The following is an 18836-nucleotide window of genomic DNA, read 5'->3' on the forward strand; positions in this document are numbered from 1 at the left end:
TTAATATAGAATCACACCTCGTTCTGAGTGCCATGTGCGGAAATTCGAGCGCCATTTTGAAAACTGGCAACCCATCCCTTATTGAGTAATAGTATATCAAACTCAAAATTCAAAATATGACACATAAAACATAAACTGACACACCAGTATAGTGTTTAATTATATTACTGTTAATATGTGCATATAATTTACCAGTTCAAGTATTGACAATACATGAACTGGTAGTGAAAATACAAAGTGATAAATATCATTGCATTTAACCCTTGATGTTATGGTGAATATGAAAAACACTTCAATGATTGAATATAAATTAGACTGTTGATTCCCAGCATCACAATTAGTGCTAAGTGACAACCCGTGCAACATATATTAGTGTATATATTAAGCAATGTAGATGCTAAAAATAAACAAATTATAAAAATAACTGGTTGACCCAACGGTCAACCAAAATGCAGTGAATTTATTATATGTGAACCTGTAAACCTCCTATATATTGGAACATAGTTCCCAAAAAAACATATATATATATGTGGATGCATATATATTTTTAAATATTTTCTTATACTTGTGGTCATTGGGAAGAACTACCCCTTTTCAAATAGCTAAAAAATATTAATTGTGTCATTGGATACTTATCTGAGTGGCAGAAAGAGCTCATTATTCAAGGAACCCCTAGCAATCTCTGGAGGAACCCTGGTTAGGAAACCTTGTGTTAAAGGATGTGAAATATGCAAATTGCCACTGCTATCTTCCCTCTGAGAATGCTGTTTTGCTGTCTTTTATCCTGAAGTTTCTGTAACAATAACTTTCAAATCTCTGACTTGGAACAAGATAAATGATCAGGAAAGTCAGTAAGTCAGAAGCCCTTATCTGTTTGCTTGTTTTAGATCAGTGACTCAAAGTATTTAAGCAAGTGTGACAGAATGAGAGACAGGCAACTAGCATATTCTAAATGTCTATGGAAGCCTTTCATGTTGCTATCATTACTTTGTTTCCTTCAAAAATCTGCTCAGGATACAACAAAACAGGTAAAACTAACCTAGTATAATTTAGTCTTATGATGCAAAAAATGGTTGCACTGAACAAAACGAAATCTGGTTATATTACAAGTAGGTAATGCATATGAATTAAAATGCATTAACTATACACCTTTTATTCATTTTAAATTTGGTATAACACAGTATGTTATGCTTTTTGTGCAAACGTATGAATTGATTACATTTCTTTGTCGCACATTAGGAGAAACCAACAGCGAATTATTGAATCATTACAATCTAACTTGGATGCAGAAGGCAAGAGCAGAAATGAAGCCACCAGGTTGAAGAAAAAGATGGAAGGAGACCTAAATGAAATGGAAATTCAGCTAAGCCACGCTACCCGTCAGGCTACAGAAGCAACAAAAGCCATGCGAAATCTGCAGGCCCACATTAAGGCATGTAAATTAATAACTGAGTTTCAAGTACAAACTAATGCTAAGAAGATACCATGGTTTTCTTCTACAACAAAACAATATGTCACAGGAAGCAAAAATTATCAACCCAAATGTTTTTATTTTTCATTTTATTTTACTAGGACCTTCAAATCCAGCTGGATGACTCCCTTCACCTTTCTGAGGACCTCAAGGAACAAGCAGCAGTCAGTGAGAGGCGAAACAACTTGCTTCAGGCTGAGCTGGATGAACTAAGGGCAGGACTGGATCAGACAGAACGAGCAAGGAAGCTGGCAGAGCAGGAACTACTGGAAGCTACAGAAAGGGTCAACTTGCTTCATTCACAGGTCCAAAATCTGTTAACAACTATTTGCTGAGATTGTAGATAGTTTAAAAATCTCAAAAGAAGAAACACTAGGCCGATCCATCTTCAATATTCAGGGCTTGTTTTTTGGAAATACAAAGAACCTCTGCCAATTGTTAAAACCCTTGTTGGGGAATGCTTTGATCTATTTTATTCATCCATTTGTTCCTTTTTTTAATTCTAACAGAAGCCTAAAGTTACTATATGCATATATTTTATTTATTTATTAGGTCACAAGTAAAAAATACACATCTATTTTATATTTGGTTAAATTAATATAAAATATTACATATCAATATTCTGTATTCTAATTTTCCAGCTGCAGAGAGAGACTTTCTAAATTTACTTTGTAGAAATGTTACCAACCATAGCTTCACTATCTTCCCCCTTAGTAAATCAACCGTAATGAGAGCAGTTAATCATCCCATTCCTTCCTTCACAGCTGTGTGCAGATTGCATAGTTAAAATTTTTGAAAGAGGTAGCTTGCAAGCAAATATTTTCTACACCCTGTATTAATTTATTTTTTGTAGTAAAAATAAGAGAACAATATTTTTAGTCTAAAGGACCCAGTAAATATTAGTGACATCAAATTTGGAGTTCATGCCCATTGGATGTACCCCCAGTACATACATTTTCTAAATATGATGTATTCTGGTACATATCTCTCTCTACAGAATACCAGTCTGATCAACCAAAAGAAAAAGCTGGAGAGCGACTTGTCCCACATGCAGAGTGAAGTAGAAGAGGCCATTCAGGAATGCCGAAATGCAGAAGACAAAGCCAAAAAAGCCATCACTGATGTGAGTCATGACCACTTTCCATTCACATGATCTTCATAGCAGTGTGCTGTAGCTTGTTGATACCAACATTATTCTTGTAATCATCAATATGAACACACAGTTGTACAAGCAGTGTTTTGTAGAGCAGAAACATTGTTATTTACATTACATACTAAAACCTAACCCTTAACGTAATTACGGTAAATTAGTGCTTGAGAGTCATATATTCCTAAAATTATTATAAAGCAAACCATTCACACATTTTAAAGACAAGGTAAAAAAATACAAAATAATTTAAAAACAATTAACATATGTTACACATGTTCAGAATGCTATAGCACATAGCTGGAAGTATATCTTCTCAATGTTAATTGTTTTTCTGTAGGTTTGGGTCACATAAGGCAGTACAGCAATTGGATTTATGGGAGGGTATTACAAGCAGGCAAGCAGCTCCTCCTTATGATGCCACTGTAGTTTTCAAAAAATATTTCTGCCATCAGCCCTGCCAAATAACATGATTCATAAAGGCATGCATGAGCATTCTGTTGCAGTGGCGCCAGACCCTGTCCTTCGTTTTTGACCCCTCTCCAGGACAGAGTATACAGCTCAGTCTGACAGGAAAGAGTATACAGCGCAGCCTCACAGGACATAGAATACAGCTTAGCCTCACAGGACATAGTATACAGTGCAGCCTTACAGGACAGAGTATACATCTCAGCCTCACAGGACATAGTATACAGCTCAGCCTCACAGGACATAGTATACATCTCAGCTTCACAGCACATAGTATACAGCTCAGCCTCACAGGACATAGTATACAGCGCAGCCTCACAGGAAAGAGTATACAGCGCAACCTCACAGGAAAGAGTATATAGCACAGCCTCACAGGAAAGAGTATACAGTGCAGCCTCACAGGAAAGAGTATACAGCGCAGCCTCACAGGACAGGGTATACAGCTCAGCCTCACAGGACAGAGTATACAGCGCAGCCTCACAGGACATAGTATACAGCGCAGCCTCACAGGACAGAGTATGCAGCATAGCCTCACAGGACATAGTATACAGCTCAGCCTCACAGGACAGAGTATACTGCACAGACTCACAGGGCATAGTATACAGCACAGCCTCACAGGACAGAGTATGCAGCGTAGCCTCACAGGACATAGTATACAGCTCAGCCTCACAGGACAGAGTATACTGCACAGACTCACAGGGCATAGTATACAGCTCAGCCTCACAGGACATAGTCTACAGCGCAGCCTCACAGGACAGAGTATACAGCTCAGCCTTACAGGACAGAGTATACAGTGCAGCCTCACAGGACATAGTCTACAGCGCAGCCTCACAGGACAGAGTATACAGCGAAGCCTTACAGGACATAGTATACAGCTCAGCCTCACAGAACATAGTATACAGTTCAGCCTCACAGGAAAGAGTATACAGCTCAGCCTCACAGGACATAGTATACAGCGCAGCCTCACAAGACATGGTATACAGTGCAGCCTCACAGGACAGAGTATACAGCACAGCCTTACAGGACATAGTATACAATGCAGCTTCACAGAACAGAGTATACAGCTCAGCCTCGCAGGACATAGTATACAGCTCAGCCTCACAGAACAGAGTATACAGCACAGCCTCACAGGACATATTATACATTGCTGCCTTAAAGGACAGAGTATACAGCTCAGCCTCACAGGACATAGTATACAGCTCAGCCTCACAGGAAAGGGTATACAGATCACCCTTACATGACATAGTATATAGCTCAGACCCAACAGGATAGATTATACAGCGCAGCCTCACAGGACATAGTATACAGCTCAGCCTCACAGGACATAGTATACAGCACAGCCTCACAGGACATAGTATACAGCTCAGCCTCACATGACAGATTATACAAAGCAGCCTCACAGGACAGAGTATGCAGTGCAGACCCACAGATCATGGTAAGATGGAGAGAGAAAGACTCCAATTCCTCAGTTCAGCTCACAGCACCAGGAGACATCCAGTAAAGCGTCCACTAAAGCCTGTCAGCCTTGCCGGTACTCCCAGTTGTGTGTGAGGGCAGAGAAGGGCTGTTGGTGCGGGGGGGGGGGGGGGGGCTTTCAAACTCTTCTATAGTCATTGTGAGCAGGGCTGAAGCTGGAGGATATGGAGCACTTAGTAGAAGTGAAAGTGGAGCAAACAGAGGATTCAAAGCCAACTGTAATGTGGCCCCATTGCACAGGCAGCGCGGGTTACTTACAGACTCCCTTAAAAGTAGCCTTTCAGAGCAGCTCAGGGAGGGGAGAGAGAGAGAGAGAGACACTGTCACCGCTCAGGTCACATTACTGTCACCACCGATCCCCACCAGCTCCTTACCCATCCGCTATATCAGTGATCCGGTCCCCACTTCACATCCCAGTCCCAGGTCTTGGTCACAGTCAGCCACTCTCCACAACACAGCGATCCAGCCGGGAAGTGATGCTGCAGTAGTGCTGAAAAAGCACTGCCCAGTCGTCCTCCGGTCCCAGCCAATAAAAAAGCACAGGAGCAAGAGGCAAATCAGTGTAGATTGGGGGTGTTTGCAGGCGCATCTCTTGCACCCTGAACATGCCCTAAACACGGGCAAATCAGCTTCCCAGCTTGCAATAAACTGATTGGAAGCTGGGAAGCTTCCCAAAGACCGATATTACACCCATGCACCCCCTATGGACGGGCCGCGACTGTTCTCTTTTGTGCCGAGTTTGGAAGAAACATAAACAACAGTCATACCCATGTAAAAGTCAGGACTATGTGTGTCAAGAAACAGACAAATGTTTTAAGTGCAAGAGGGGTCAGCCTTTGGCTCCACATATCAACAGCATTGCATGTTGGACCAAGCTACATTGTATTACACAAAAAGCCACAGGGAATAGTTATGGGCCAGACCAAACATACATTAGGCACAGCAGGGCACAATCCAGTCAACTAGCTCATTGGGCAATTCCAGCACTATGTTTTAGTTACTCCTAAACATTCTAATAAATGAGAAACACCTTTCATCGTAACATAATACTTACAATTTGATTAATATGCTCTCGTACTTGCATTGGCTTCTACTTTTCAGTATAGAGGGTTACAGACACATGTAAAAAGTTATAATGTGCTAAACTGAAAGTCTCTTATAACACCCAATGATGTTTTAGGAAGCACAAAATTTTGATCTTGTCATGGGTATTTAAACATGACATGCTAGCAGGTTCATATCCAAAAGTATATGCCATCTGTGGGGGATTTCAACTGTACTTATATACTGCACAGTTGTGATACCTATGAATATCTCTTGATGAACCAAGGGAATATATACTGTATAATCATTGTTTGAAGAAGAGATTCATGATGAACTAAGAATACTCAGTATAATCACGGTTTGAATTAGAGATTCTGTAATTAGAAGGAACACACATTTTTTAACAAGATTGGATACAAATAACACTTCATAATAATCTGAAATAAACCATTAAATTAATCAAAGTAAGCATCTATAATGTTGCATGGAGACTTACCATCTTTTTAGCTACAAAAAACATAATTTTTTAGGAATGTTTACACCTCTAATCCGTACAACAAATCTTGTCAAGAAATTGCAAGTGATACTTTGCGCTGTTCAACACGTCTAACACGTCTAAAAATAAGAGGCTTATTCCCCAATTTAATATAGAGGAAAGAGCCTTGCAGATCATATATTTTTACCCAAATTGCCAACTTCAACCCCAGAACAGAAACAGCCTAATGATAGTCCAAACGCCATACAGCTTTTTCAGTTTGCCATCATCAGTGCAGTGTATGGAAACCATGGGTTCTATGAAGTCGGGCTTGGGACTCAATGAGAAAGCATAAGCCATAAGGATTCGTGAGTAACCAAAAAGCCTTCCATTGAACCAGTGCAGTGTGCAATAGAGCCTTCTTAAAGCCTGTGTCAGTTACATATCTAGACCCTAGACCTCACAGACTATCCAATATTAGTTTTATTACCAGGGGCCTTCAAAAAATGTTATATATATATATATATATATATATAAGAGTTTAACAAAATGCAGAAACTTTTTGAAGAACCCTTGTATGTTTTCACCTGGTGAAATGTGGCGCATCCTTTCCAGTCTGTTCCCTAAATTCTGTTGTTCGCCAGTAGTTAGTGTTACCCATCTGCATCTAAAATATTGTATGCCAAAATACTCATACGTGTAATCTATGTAATCCTTCTCAATTACAGGCTGCAATGATGGCAGAAGAACTGAAGAAAGAACAAGACACCAGTTCTCACTTGGAGAGAATGAAAAAGAATATGGAGCAAACCATCAAAGACCTTCAGAAGAGACTAGATGAAGCGGAACAGATTGCACTTAAGGGAGGGAAAAAGCAGATTCAGAAGCTGGAGTCCAGGGTATTACGTTATTCCCTTTTAAGTGTATACTATGACCCTATTTACCCTTGTAAAATGTAAACTCCTTAGTCTACTGGAAACATGTAAATATCTTAATTGTGAAATTAAATTTTGGTTACTATGTTACATATCTATAAGTATACAGTATAATATTATGCAGCAAATGATCAACATTGAGCAATAAAATAATATTCAGGGTTACATGAAGAGGTCAATATAAATGCAAGATACTGTATTTTCAGTTCTTTATCATAAAAACGAATGATGTTTTAGGTGCGTGAATTAGAAAATGAACTGGAAGTGGAGCAGCGTCGGAATGTAGAGTCACTAAAGGGAGTCCGCAAGTTTGAAAGGCGCATTAAGGAACTTACTTATCAGGTATAATATAAACTTAACAAAACTATAAGTAGATGTTGAATGAATAAATATTATAAGAGAATTTTTTTTTACAAAAAATTGAAAAACATGCAAATGTCATCTAGCCCTTTTTTTTTAATCATGCTGATTTTTATTTTGGAAGGCGGAAGAGGATAAGAAAAATCTGCTCCGAATGCAAGATTTGATTGATAAATTACAACTTAAAGTTAAGAGTTATAAGCATCAAGCTGAAGAGACTGTAAGTTTTTCCAAAAATCTGTCCTTTTTTTAAACACAATGTATGCAAAATACAAGATGCTCCCTTTGACACACCAGAAAATAAAAGTCTGCTCCCTATCATAAGCTCTTAAGACACACAACAACCACTGAAAATCTTAAATTTATTTTACAGCATACACATGAAACTGAACCTGTGGGCCCCAAAAGAATGTGAACTGACAATTGACAATTACTACAAAAACCAAAGTTTTTAGATGCCTACATGCCAGTTCTGATAGAGCCCAGGGACTTCCGAAACCAATAAATAACTTCTGTGGTTGTTGACTCTGGCCCACTATTTGTCATGGTTATGCAGTGATCTTCCTGTTTGCTTACCTCCCCTCATGTGTTCAGATTAAGAGGCCAGCCACTTCCACCTGGTGGTTTTTATAACCTCTCCTCTAAGCATGGCTCCACCCCAGGCCCTATCAGGAAACCTTATATTAACCTGTGCACTGCAAGCCAACAGTGCCGATCAACCATCGTGTATTCCTTTGTGTGTTTAGCTTCCTGTTACCTGCCGCGTGCTCTTCTGTTGTTCCGTTGCCGACTTTGGCGTGTCTTTGACTAATCCCTGTTTGCCTGTGTTCCTGACCTTTTGGCGTGTCCCTGACTATTCCTGTCTGTTTGTGGCCCCAACCTTGGCTTTGTCCCTCACCATCCCTATCGTCCTGTTGCCTACTGTGGGTGTGAGCTGGGGGACCCTGGGGGTCGTGACCTGGAGCCAGTTGCAGCCAAGTCCATCCTCGCCACTCGAGGCTCTGGTGAACACCTGCTGGCTCTTAGACTCTGCGCCCCAAGGAATCTTACACTCTAACCCCGGTGGGACCTGTCTCCCGTCCGCAGCAGTCAGCTGTAGGGTCCACAACCTTGCGGTGCACTCCTGATCCCTAAGGTGTGCATCTGTCACCTCGACTCAAGGTGACCTGACACTATTTTGTTTCTTTTGCATTGTATTAAAGACCCATCATTTAAATGGGTGGTCTCACTAAATAACAGTAAAGTACAAGAAGCGCAGCCTACTATTTGTAGTTGGCCATTTGATGCCCACAGTTTTTCTTTAAAGATGTCCCTGTGTAAATGTTCTCAGAATTTCCAGCTCACTTAGGGAACAAAGAAGATATGTTATGTGATGATCATGTCTTCTGGTAGATGTGGTCATCCCATATGTCTCACACTTGGCTGGCTATATATAAGTGCAGTAAGGGCAACAAACATACACAAACCTGCAGATTTAATGTTGTTGAGACTAAGCATACTGGATATGATATGATGTGATATGATATGATATAGTGGTTCCTACTAATACAAGGCAACCATTTGTACTTTACTGATAATTGGAAAGCAGTTTATTTCTTTGTACAGCAGTATCAATTTTGCATTGATATTACAAACAGTAGAAGTATGAAAGATTTAATTTGTGCTTTGTTTAAAGGTATTTACTGCTAAAAAACAAATGTAAAAGGAGACTTTGCAATATATTATATACATATAATGTAAAAATGAAATCAACGCTAACCCAAACTCAAGTGTTAGATCTGATTTAACTAGTTGGGGAGGTATTAGAGAAGGAAACGGAGGATGCCGGTAATACCTGCCAATTTGATTAAATCAGATCACATTGTACACCTTAAGTCTAAGTATAACTAAAGGAAAAACTTTATTTTTTGTATAGAGTGAAGGTAGATAAGAACATCTTTCAGGTCTTTATGGCTGTCTGTGCCCTGGTTAGGGAGATGTACACTCTCTATTTGTCCTGTTTACTGTTTGTGAAAGTAAAAGAAAATCCCAAGTCTTTGATTATCACCAGAACAGGAATAGACGGGAAATGTTCCAAAAGGGAAACTACGGTAGTTCTGGTGTCCCTGGTGACAAGCACTCACTGTAGATAGTTTTTCTTTCACTTCCTGTTTCCTGTTGTGGCTATAGGACAGAAAGTGAAGGGAAATCTCCGTAATGGAACACTGATGGGTAAAAATTGACATTGGTCATAACCCTCCATTACTAAAATGAAAAAAAATATATTTATTTCTAAATTATGGGACATTTCTAGCCTTTAAACCTGCATTACCAGGTTTTTCCATGTCACGTGCCTGTCTTCTTTTGCAATTTTATCATATTTTTTTGTTACAATCTTGAGTCAAGCTTACTTTTATAACCCTAAAAACTCTCTTGCAGGAAGAACAAGCTAATCAATATTTATCTAAATACAAGAAAATGCAGCATGAGCTTGATGATGCCCAAGAAAGGGCTGATATTGCTGAATCTCAAGTGAACAAGCTACGCAGCAAAACAAGAGATAGTGGAAAGGTAAGAGACTTTGTTATCTTATTAGAAGGGATACACAGTTACAAAAGCAGACTGTTATTCTGTATAATGCAATCATATGGCAATCTGAATATTTGTGAGAACCTAGAGAATCTTAGACTAGAGTTGAGTTTATAGCAACTCCATTGCTTTCCAAAGAAGATCCAAAGAATGGTCCCTGCAAAAGAAAACGGTGAATACTTACCTCTCTGGCAGGGGCAGCAAGTCTGCTGGGTTATAGAGCTACAGCCTCCAACAAAGACTTCATCTGTCAGATGTATGCTGTAAGTAGGAGCTAGTGTGAGAAACCACAGTGTGCAGAATGTGAAGAATTTGTCAGAGGCTGTATTATATGAACACAACAAATGTCGTACTTGCCAATCGCAAGAGAGGTGAGCATTCATTCTTTAAACTTTTTTTTAAGCGACAGTTAATTTAGGATCATTTTCTTCTACTTCCCCATAAAAAAGTGGATGAGCTTTTTTGGTAAATAAAGTATGATATATATAAAAATCTAAAACCTGGAATAAATTTGTTGCTGAACAGCATATTTCATGCAGTTTCTTATTAAAGCGATTGTGAACCCTTCCATATACCCAGTGAAGGGACTATTCTCAGGTGATACACAAAGATGAAACAAATACACCTTTATAATTTGTATCTGTCTATCTTTTCTACATCCATTCAAAGTACTGAATTATAAAGCTTGTCAGAGTTCAGAAAAAAAAGGGTGGAGAGCTGAATTTACACTCTGTGGAGCTCACTTAGGTGATGCCTGAGAGCTAACTGGAGGGAAGCGACATACTCCTTTCACACAGCACACAGAAACAGAACTGAGGTTGCCAATCTGCTGAAGGTTCCTCCCCTGTCACCTATTTTATGTTGGTGTCATGAAAAATTGGCAGGAGTGATTCATGCTGATAGCAGAGGAACAAACCAGCAGACAGAAATGATATGTAGTGTTCTTAATTGAGACAAGTACACACTATACATGGATATGTTTGTTCATATTCCATGTCTGAGGTTTAAATCAGGAAGAGCCACTGATTTTTAATTGAATGAGTCCTAATCAGGTCATTCATTGTATACTAGTGCAATGTCTGCCTTTGCCTTCATTACAGTTCTGGCTTTGGAATAAGAATGGGCATGTTATGTGTTATTATGCTGCTCCTCTTCCACAGTTCTGTTTTTCATTTTGTGCATTTCTCCCATAGATACGTGAAGAGGAGTAGACAGTCTGAAGACTCTTGAGATTGTACTTTATTGTACGGCAACTTGAAGTTTTCAAATTTTGTGAAATAAATATAATCTGCAATAAACCAGCATCATTTTGTAAATGATTTTCATTTTCACATTATAAGTCATTGAATGAATGGTGGTATGAGCATAAATGAATACAGAAGGTAGGTTTAGACACAGTAAGCTATACAGTATAATCACTTTGCCAAGGTAACGTACAATAGAGTTCACTACAATAGAGTTCTGTACTACTAAGCTGGGATTAACTCATAAATTAGCAATAAACAGTGCATATAAGCATTGCCTGCAATGTGAATGATAATACTATAACTAGTCTAGAGTGCACTCTAGGAGAATGGTTAGAATATGAGGCAATGTCCCCTGGGAGATATTTCTTAGCATAAGCAATAGGTAAAAGTCTCTGTGTATCAGCTGTAAAGAGACAGTCTTTAGTTCTAACTCTCTTCACCCGGAGCATTGGGGCCCGGATGTACTGTTGGTGCTCATGAGAATAGTCCTAGTGCAACCTGCATACAGCAATAAGGCTACTAGATGACTGTATGATCAGTTCCTAAAGGGCTCAATCTCTCTAGCAGCAAATGGCAAATCCCCACAGCAGCAACTCACCAGTCCTAGCGATATTGCATCTCACTATCAGGTGACACACATCGATTAGCCCACTCTCTACTCTGCAGCCAGGTGACTCTGGCTGTTGGCACCCCCGAACTCAGCACTCCAAATCCCACTCAGGCCACTGATTTTCAACAGTGGTGGTGAGCATTGAACAGCGCTGTACACTCTCCGGTCTCCCTTGTGGCAAGAGCCAGCTGTGTCTTGTAGAGCCTGGCAAAATGCAGCCCTTTTTCCTCCTTGGCAATCTCCTCTCTATGGAATGTAGGTCAAAAGCTCTTGATTACATGGTAGAGTATTTCCCGGACTACAGTTCTCACAGTGCAGTGCTTCCTGACTCAGTATATTAAAGTCTTCCTGCTCAGCAGCTCCCTTCTCTTGCTGAAATAGCTGTTAACCAGTTCAATACCACAGTCTCTCATTTTCCATTCTTAGCCAAGCACCTGGCTGCAAAATGTTCCCTATAACATAGGGAATCTTCATTTTTGAGTTCAGGTCCACTTTAAGAGAGATATGATCCCCTCTGAAAGTTGTATTGATAGATCAGTAAGCAATTATGTTGGTGTTTTTTCACGGAGTGGGTCGGGGCATGTTTTTTTTCCCAATAATTCCCAGGAGTGTTATATTATCTCCACTTAGACTGTTTCTATGCGGTACACCTTACACTCCCCTGTTTACCTTTAGGAATATTACTTTATGTCTAATACAATCAAAATTGTACCTCTAGGGTTATTATTTTCAAGACATCTTCTGAATTTCTTTTTAGGCTAAAACACACTTAGGCAGCTTTTTTTTTTTTCTTTTATAGAAATGCATTTGTAGCGTTACCCCTATATGAGCAACTAGTAATTTTGTATAAAGAAAAACCCTCAAGATGGGACATTAACGGTACTGGGTCATTATAGTGTCAAGTGAATAAACAGAATTTCTAGGTAGTATAAAAGTTAACAAATTACAATACATCTTAAAAATTATGGGAAATGGGTTCTTGAAAGAGTTTCCCCTAAAAAAAAAAAAAAAAAAAAAAAATTTAAAGTCAGCAGCTACAAATACTGCAGCTGCTGCCTTAGCTACAAATACTGCAGCTGCTGCCTTAGCTACAAATACTGCAGCTGCTGCCTTAGCTACAAATACTGCAGCTGCTGCCTTAGCTACAAATACTGCAGCTGCTGCCTTTTAATAATAGGACACTTACCTGTCCCAGGGTCCAGCAATGCGGGGGAATGAAGCCCTGCTCGTCCCCCCCTCCTCTCGGCGGTGCCGGCATTGCAACTGTGGGCACCGGGCTGTGGCTATACAGCCGAGCACCCACTGCGCATGCGTGAGCGGTGCCATGCGCCGTGATTGGCCACGCAGTCATCTGGGACCTCTCACTTGTCCCAGATGACTGACAGGAGGGAGGGGGCGGAACTGAGCCCTTCCTGCGCCGAGGGCTAGTGACGTCAGGAGCCCAGGCATTGAAGGGGGCAGACTACGAGGGACCCCCTAGCAACAGCCATTTAGAGGTGAGTTAAAAAAAAAATTCCAAATGTTTTTTATTTTATTTTTTAAAGAATTTTAAGCATTATTTTGTGGATGGAACACCACTTTATGATGGAATCAATAAAGAACAAAGGATGAGAATTGCTGAATGCCCTTCTGGTAATCTGGGACGCTCAGAGTATCTGTGTCCATGGAGCCTATAACAGATGGCATCCTCTGAGCCAGGCTGGTCTCCCAGCCCCCCTTGGCTCCACACCAACTCCACCCTCTTTGCCCTTTCCATGTATACCCCACATTTTTAATGAAGTGCCCATCAAATGCAGCCTACCAGTGCCTTTCCATTAATGTTTGCTCACTTGCTTCCATTCATTCTGAAGTTGGGACACAAACCCAGTCCTCTGCCGCCGCTGCGCCTCTGACACTATATGTGAACCGAGCAGCGACTGCCTGCTGATGCTGAGACTTAGTTGCTGAGACTTAGTCTGCCTAGTATTTAGGAATCAAAATTACACCTCAAAATTTCTAAACACTTCAACCTACTGTGATCTGACAATTGGGAAATCTAAAAATGTTGGGGATATACAGGGAGAAATGGACAGATTTTCTGTGCCTGGTCCTAATGATTCTTTGAACATACGGCCTAGGAATGTAACAAAATGCATGCCTCATACTGTGCAAGTACCCAATGTATGCAATAACAGTTCAAGAACATTTTGAGGAAGCCAATTTTGTTTTTCTGTCATTATATTAAGGCATAGTGCCTAGAGGGCCATAGCTGATTTATCACTGTATGACCCAGAGAAGGGACTTATTGGGTGGTGGGGCATATACCGTATATGACCCGGTCTAAGCTTGCTCACTAAGCCTCAGTTCACACAATGAACCGCTTGTGAAGCGCACGGGAACTGCACTGCATTCCTGTGCAATTCACATGAGATTCAGTGCGGTGCGATTTGAGTCCATTCATTTGGAATGGGCTTGATTGTAAAGACTTGTTTATTGTTTTGCTTTTAAATAACAAACATGTTATACTTACCTCCTCTGTGCAGTTGGCTTTGCATAGAGCAGCCAGGATACTCCTCTTCTCGGGTCCCTCTTTGCTGCTCCTGGCCCCTCCCTCCTTTCAGTGCCCCTCAGTCTGTAGCTTGCTACAGGGGGCACCCAAGCCGAGGCAGAGCTTTGTGTATCCATTTAGACACTGAGCCCTGACCTAATCACGCCCCATCTCTTCCCTGATTGGCTGACTGACTTTGATTGACATTTATGGAAGCCAATGGTGCTGCTGTTCTGTCTCAGCCATCTGGAGGAGTGTCCTGGATGGCTGAGGGGAATGTGGACATCGCTGGAGAGAGAAGGAGCTCAGGTAGGTAATTGGGGGGGGGGGGGGTGCTGCTACACACAGAAGGTTTTTTTTTATATCTTAATGCATTCTATAAAAAAAAAACCTTCTGCTTTTACAACTCCTTTAAATTGCACCACATCGCTGCGGGAGATGTGCACAGATCATAGCATTTTCACGTAAACCTAGGCTAAGTTATCTCCTTGGCAGGTGACAGTAAGGCTGTTACATCTGTCACCACTATAGGAGAGCGCACTGGCCTGACAGGTCTTCTACTGAAGAGAACAAAATTAAATTGTGCTGCGATAATAGAAAATTAGACACGGAAGTAAAATGTCCTGATCCGCTTAAAACTGGGAAGACAGAAAGCTGCAGGGCTGGTGCAACGATTTTTGACACTCTAACCGAAACCTCATTTTGCCGCCCCCTTGGCTCCTCCCTTGACTCCACCCCCTTTGCCCTGCCCATGTATACGCCACATTTTTCATGAAGCGTCCATCAAACGCAGCCTACCAGTGCCCATCAATTAATGTTTGCTTGCTTCCATTCATTCTGGAGTTGGGACACAAACTCAGTCCTCTGCCACCGCTGCGCCTCTGACTCTATATGTGAACTGAGTGGCGACTGCTGATGCTGAGACTTAGTCGCTTGCTGCAGAGAGAAGAGAGTAGGACCACCGGTGGCTGGGTGCCCAAGGTGACTGCCTAGTTTGCCTAGTGGTAGCACTGGCTGAATGTGCCATCCAAGATCTAGGAGCAGTTGCTGAGAGTGTACCCAAGAGTTATTTCTGCTAGCTTAAAGGGACACTTTGTTATATTGGTTTCTGTCCATAACAAAGCACGTTTACAGCCAATCACAACACCTATTGTAGCCTAAAGTAATTATAAACCCTTCCCTTTAGCCAGTTAAGTGACTGGCTTCAGGAGACACGCCTCCTTCACACAGCACACAGGAACAGAGCTTAGGCTGTCAATCAGCTGGAGCTCCCTCCCCTGTCACCATTTTTCTGTCTGTGTCAGGAATGCTTGTCAGAAGTGATTCATACTGATAGCAGAGGAATGAAGCAGCAGACAGAAATGACACTTAGTGCTCTGGATTGAGGCAAGTACACACTATGCTTTGTTCATATTTAATGTCTGAGGTTTACAACCACTTTAAAGTAGAAATAAAGGTATAACCCCTGTCATTTTTTTTTTATTTGTGTTCTTTTGGGGAGATTTCCTCTCACTTCTTATCCCATGGCCAAAACTGGGAGTGAGGGAATCCCTGGTTGTCACCAGAACTAGTGTCCCCATTTGAGGATTCCCTCTCTATTATTCTTCTTTGGACGACCCAAAATTTGGGATTTTCATCACTTTCAATGATAATGGTAAATATAAAAATACAAATAGAAAGGGAGAATTTCCCTAAAGGGGCAAAGATGGCAATGAAAAACTAACTGGTGTTCTAATTCCTCTCCACTCTAAAGTTTTACCTTTACTTATACTTTAAACTGGGGATCAGCAAACTGTAGATCAATAGATCATGGACAGGTGACTGATAGATTGCGGTCTGGCCTTGCTGGCCCACCATCCCAGAGCAGCAAACAGAGTGCAATGCAGAGGGAATACTTATAAAGTTGGAGTTGTAGTAGGACGCAAGAGCCACATACATCGATGCCTCCTCTGTAGTGCTGGCTCCTGTCCCATGGGGAGTTATACCAACTGCACTCCACCTCTTATCCTGTCTAGCGGTCTCAAGAGTGGTGCCAGTGTCTAACGGTCTCAGGAGTGGTGCCAGCAGCAGGAAAGAAAAGATCTTCAGGTCAATGTAAAGCAATACACTGGGCATAATAACAGTATTGTGGTTCTTTCTCACCACCTGTTTTAACCTCTTGGACCCCTCAGAAGCATGAAGCTGTGGTGCCCTTGCAGAGTAGCCCCATTTACTTGAATGGGTCATGATTGGCAGGCATTTGCACCCACCAAAAGCAACAGGGGGCTTAATTTCTGCTGCGGCATGTGTACACCAAATGGGGGTAGGGATTGGAAGCGGTAAAACAGGGACTCAACCACCCCCAACTTTATGTGTGAACGAGCCCTAAGGGTACCGCCGCTGAATACAACTAAGGGCTCATGCACAAGTGCAGCAGGCACTGCTCCTCTGAAAATCAACCCGAGTGTGTTTGACAGGTGGTGAGGTGGCAATATGTTGCCTCCTCACCACCTGATTTAAACCCATGATTGCCATGCAATCCACTTGATTGCAACGCGGTAGTATGGCAAGTAGAGGTTTAAATTAGGTGTGAGGATGAAACACTGTGCCCGGTAATCTTTGACTTCTCCCATGTTGTTCAGGTAGATCTCCACAGGCCTGTCTTTAACATAGGGCAAAAGGGGCAGCCGCACCAAGCCCAGTCATTGTTGTTGGGCTCAAAACAGCTGCCTCTTGAGCCATGCACTGCCCCCAAATAGTTGATAAGTGGATTGGGGAGGGCCCAAGAGTATGATTGCCCAGGCTCCAATCAATGTTAAAGACTACCCTGGATCTCCACCTCTGTAAGGTTGCCTACCCCTGCTTTAACGGCTTGCTGACCACCCGCCGTCGTTTAACCCCTGCATGAATCGCCGTAGCTGCACAGCGGCCACTTTAAGGGTATGGGGGCGCGAGCCGATGCGCGTGCTCAGAGGCCACAATATCCGCTGGGCACCCGCAATCACTCCTGACAGAGCCAGAACAAGGATCTGTGTGTGTAAACACACAAGTCCACATTCTAGCAGGGGAGAGGAGACAGGTCGTATGTTCCTAGTATATAGGAACAATGATTTGTCTCCTCCCCCAGGCAGACCCATCCCCCCCTACAGTTAAAACACATTGAGGGAACACATTTAACTCCTTTATCACCCCCTAATGTTAACCCCTTCCCTGCCAGTGACATGTATACAGTAATCAGTGGCTATTTTTAGCTCTGTGGTCCCAAAAAAGTGCCAAAAGTGTCCAATCTGTCCGCCACAATGTCGCAGTCCTGATAAAAATCACAGATCGCCGCCATTGCTAGTTAAAGATAAAAAAATAATGAAAATGCCATAAATCTATCCCATATTTTGTAGGCAGTATTTGCGCAAACCAATCAATATACGTTTATTGCGATATTGATTTTTTTTTTTACCAAAAATATGTAGAAGAATATATATTGGCCTAAACTGAGGAAGGACTTTTTTATTCGTTTTTAATTTGGGGATATTTATTATAGCAAAAAGTAAAAGATATTGTGTTTTTTTCTCAAAATTGTCGCACTTTTTTGTTTATAGCGCAAACGATAAAAACTGCAGAGTTGATCAAATACCACCAAAAGAAAGCTCTATTTGTGGTAAAAAAAAGGATGTAAATTTTGTTTGGGTACAGTGTTGCACGACCGCGACATTGTCCGTTAAAGCGACGCAGGGCCATATCGCAAAAAATGGCCTGGTCAGGAAGGGGGCAAATCCTTCTGGGGCTGACGTGGTTAAACAATAAAGGAATTGTTTAAAGTATGATACGAGATTAAAGGGGCATATTCTTATTCAGCATAGAATGTATGAGCCAGAAATGTTTGTTGATGACAAATGTTTTCAATAGCAGGAGCAGCTACCTTTAACGCACATAGCAAAAGACAATATATATAACAAAAAGTCTCTCTCTCTCTCTCCTCTCTTCTCCTCTCCTCTCTCTCTCTCATTATATCTTTTCGTGTGACAACACTGTAGAAATGTCACTTTGCTACAATGTAAAGTAGTGTGTACAGCTTGTATAACAATGTAAATTTACTGTCCCCTCAAAATTACTCAACAATCCGGGGTTTCCCTCCTCCTCCACTTATATAATTTTTCCCGAATCCTATATATAAAAAACAATTGAGATAGGCATTGTGTATGTGTATGTGATATGGATACCAATAGGGCCCTCTTCAGAATATTTTATTATTATTCAGGATTTATATAGCGCCAGCAATTTACAGGATTTATATAGCGCCAGCAATTTACGCAACGCTTTACAATATAAAAAGGAGACAATACAGTTACAATACAATAAAATACAAGAGGATTAAGAGGGCCCTGCTCAGAAGAGCTTCCAATCTAATAATAATTTTGCCATTCATCGTCTGTTATACCCCCCCAGGTCTGTCTCCCACCCCTTTCTACCCGGAGTATTCTTAAAATCTTGATACTTCATCATAAGTTGGTTATAAGCTAAGGTAATTAGAC

General features: G+C 41.2%; 1 protein-coding gene across 1 annotated transcript in view; it reads left to right on the forward strand.

Annotated features, from left to right (window-relative positions):
- The window catches only part of MYH15 (myosin heavy chain 15), a 69513-nt gene extending 58265 nt beyond the window's left edge, over nucleotides 1-11248 (forward strand). The window contains exons 35-42 of the mRNA XM_077482443.1: nucleotides 1240-1432; nucleotides 1573-1776; nucleotides 2469-2594; nucleotides 6810-6980; nucleotides 7254-7358; nucleotides 7501-7596; nucleotides 9795-9926; nucleotides 11138-11248. Of these exons, the coding sequence (XP_077338569.1) occupies nucleotides 1240-1432; nucleotides 1573-1776; nucleotides 2469-2594; nucleotides 6810-6980; nucleotides 7254-7358; nucleotides 7501-7596; nucleotides 9795-9926; nucleotides 11138-11155 (1045 nt within the window). The 3' untranslated portion in view covers nucleotides 11156-11248. The remainder of the gene's footprint in view (nucleotides 1-1239; nucleotides 1433-1572; nucleotides 1777-2468; nucleotides 2595-6809; nucleotides 6981-7253; nucleotides 7359-7500; nucleotides 7597-9794; nucleotides 9927-11137) is intronic.
- The last annotated feature ends 7588 nt before the right edge of the window (nucleotides 11249-18836 follow it).

The sequence above is a fragment of the Lithobates pipiens genome, unplaced genomic scaffold (genome assembly GCF_037356315.1).
Source record: "Lithobates pipiens isolate NorthernLeopardFrog02 unplaced genomic scaffold, aLitPip1_a1.2 Scaffold_16, whole genome shotgun sequence".
Classification (NCBI taxonomy): Eukaryota; Metazoa; Chordata; class Amphibia; order Anura; family Ranidae; genus Lithobates; species Lithobates pipiens.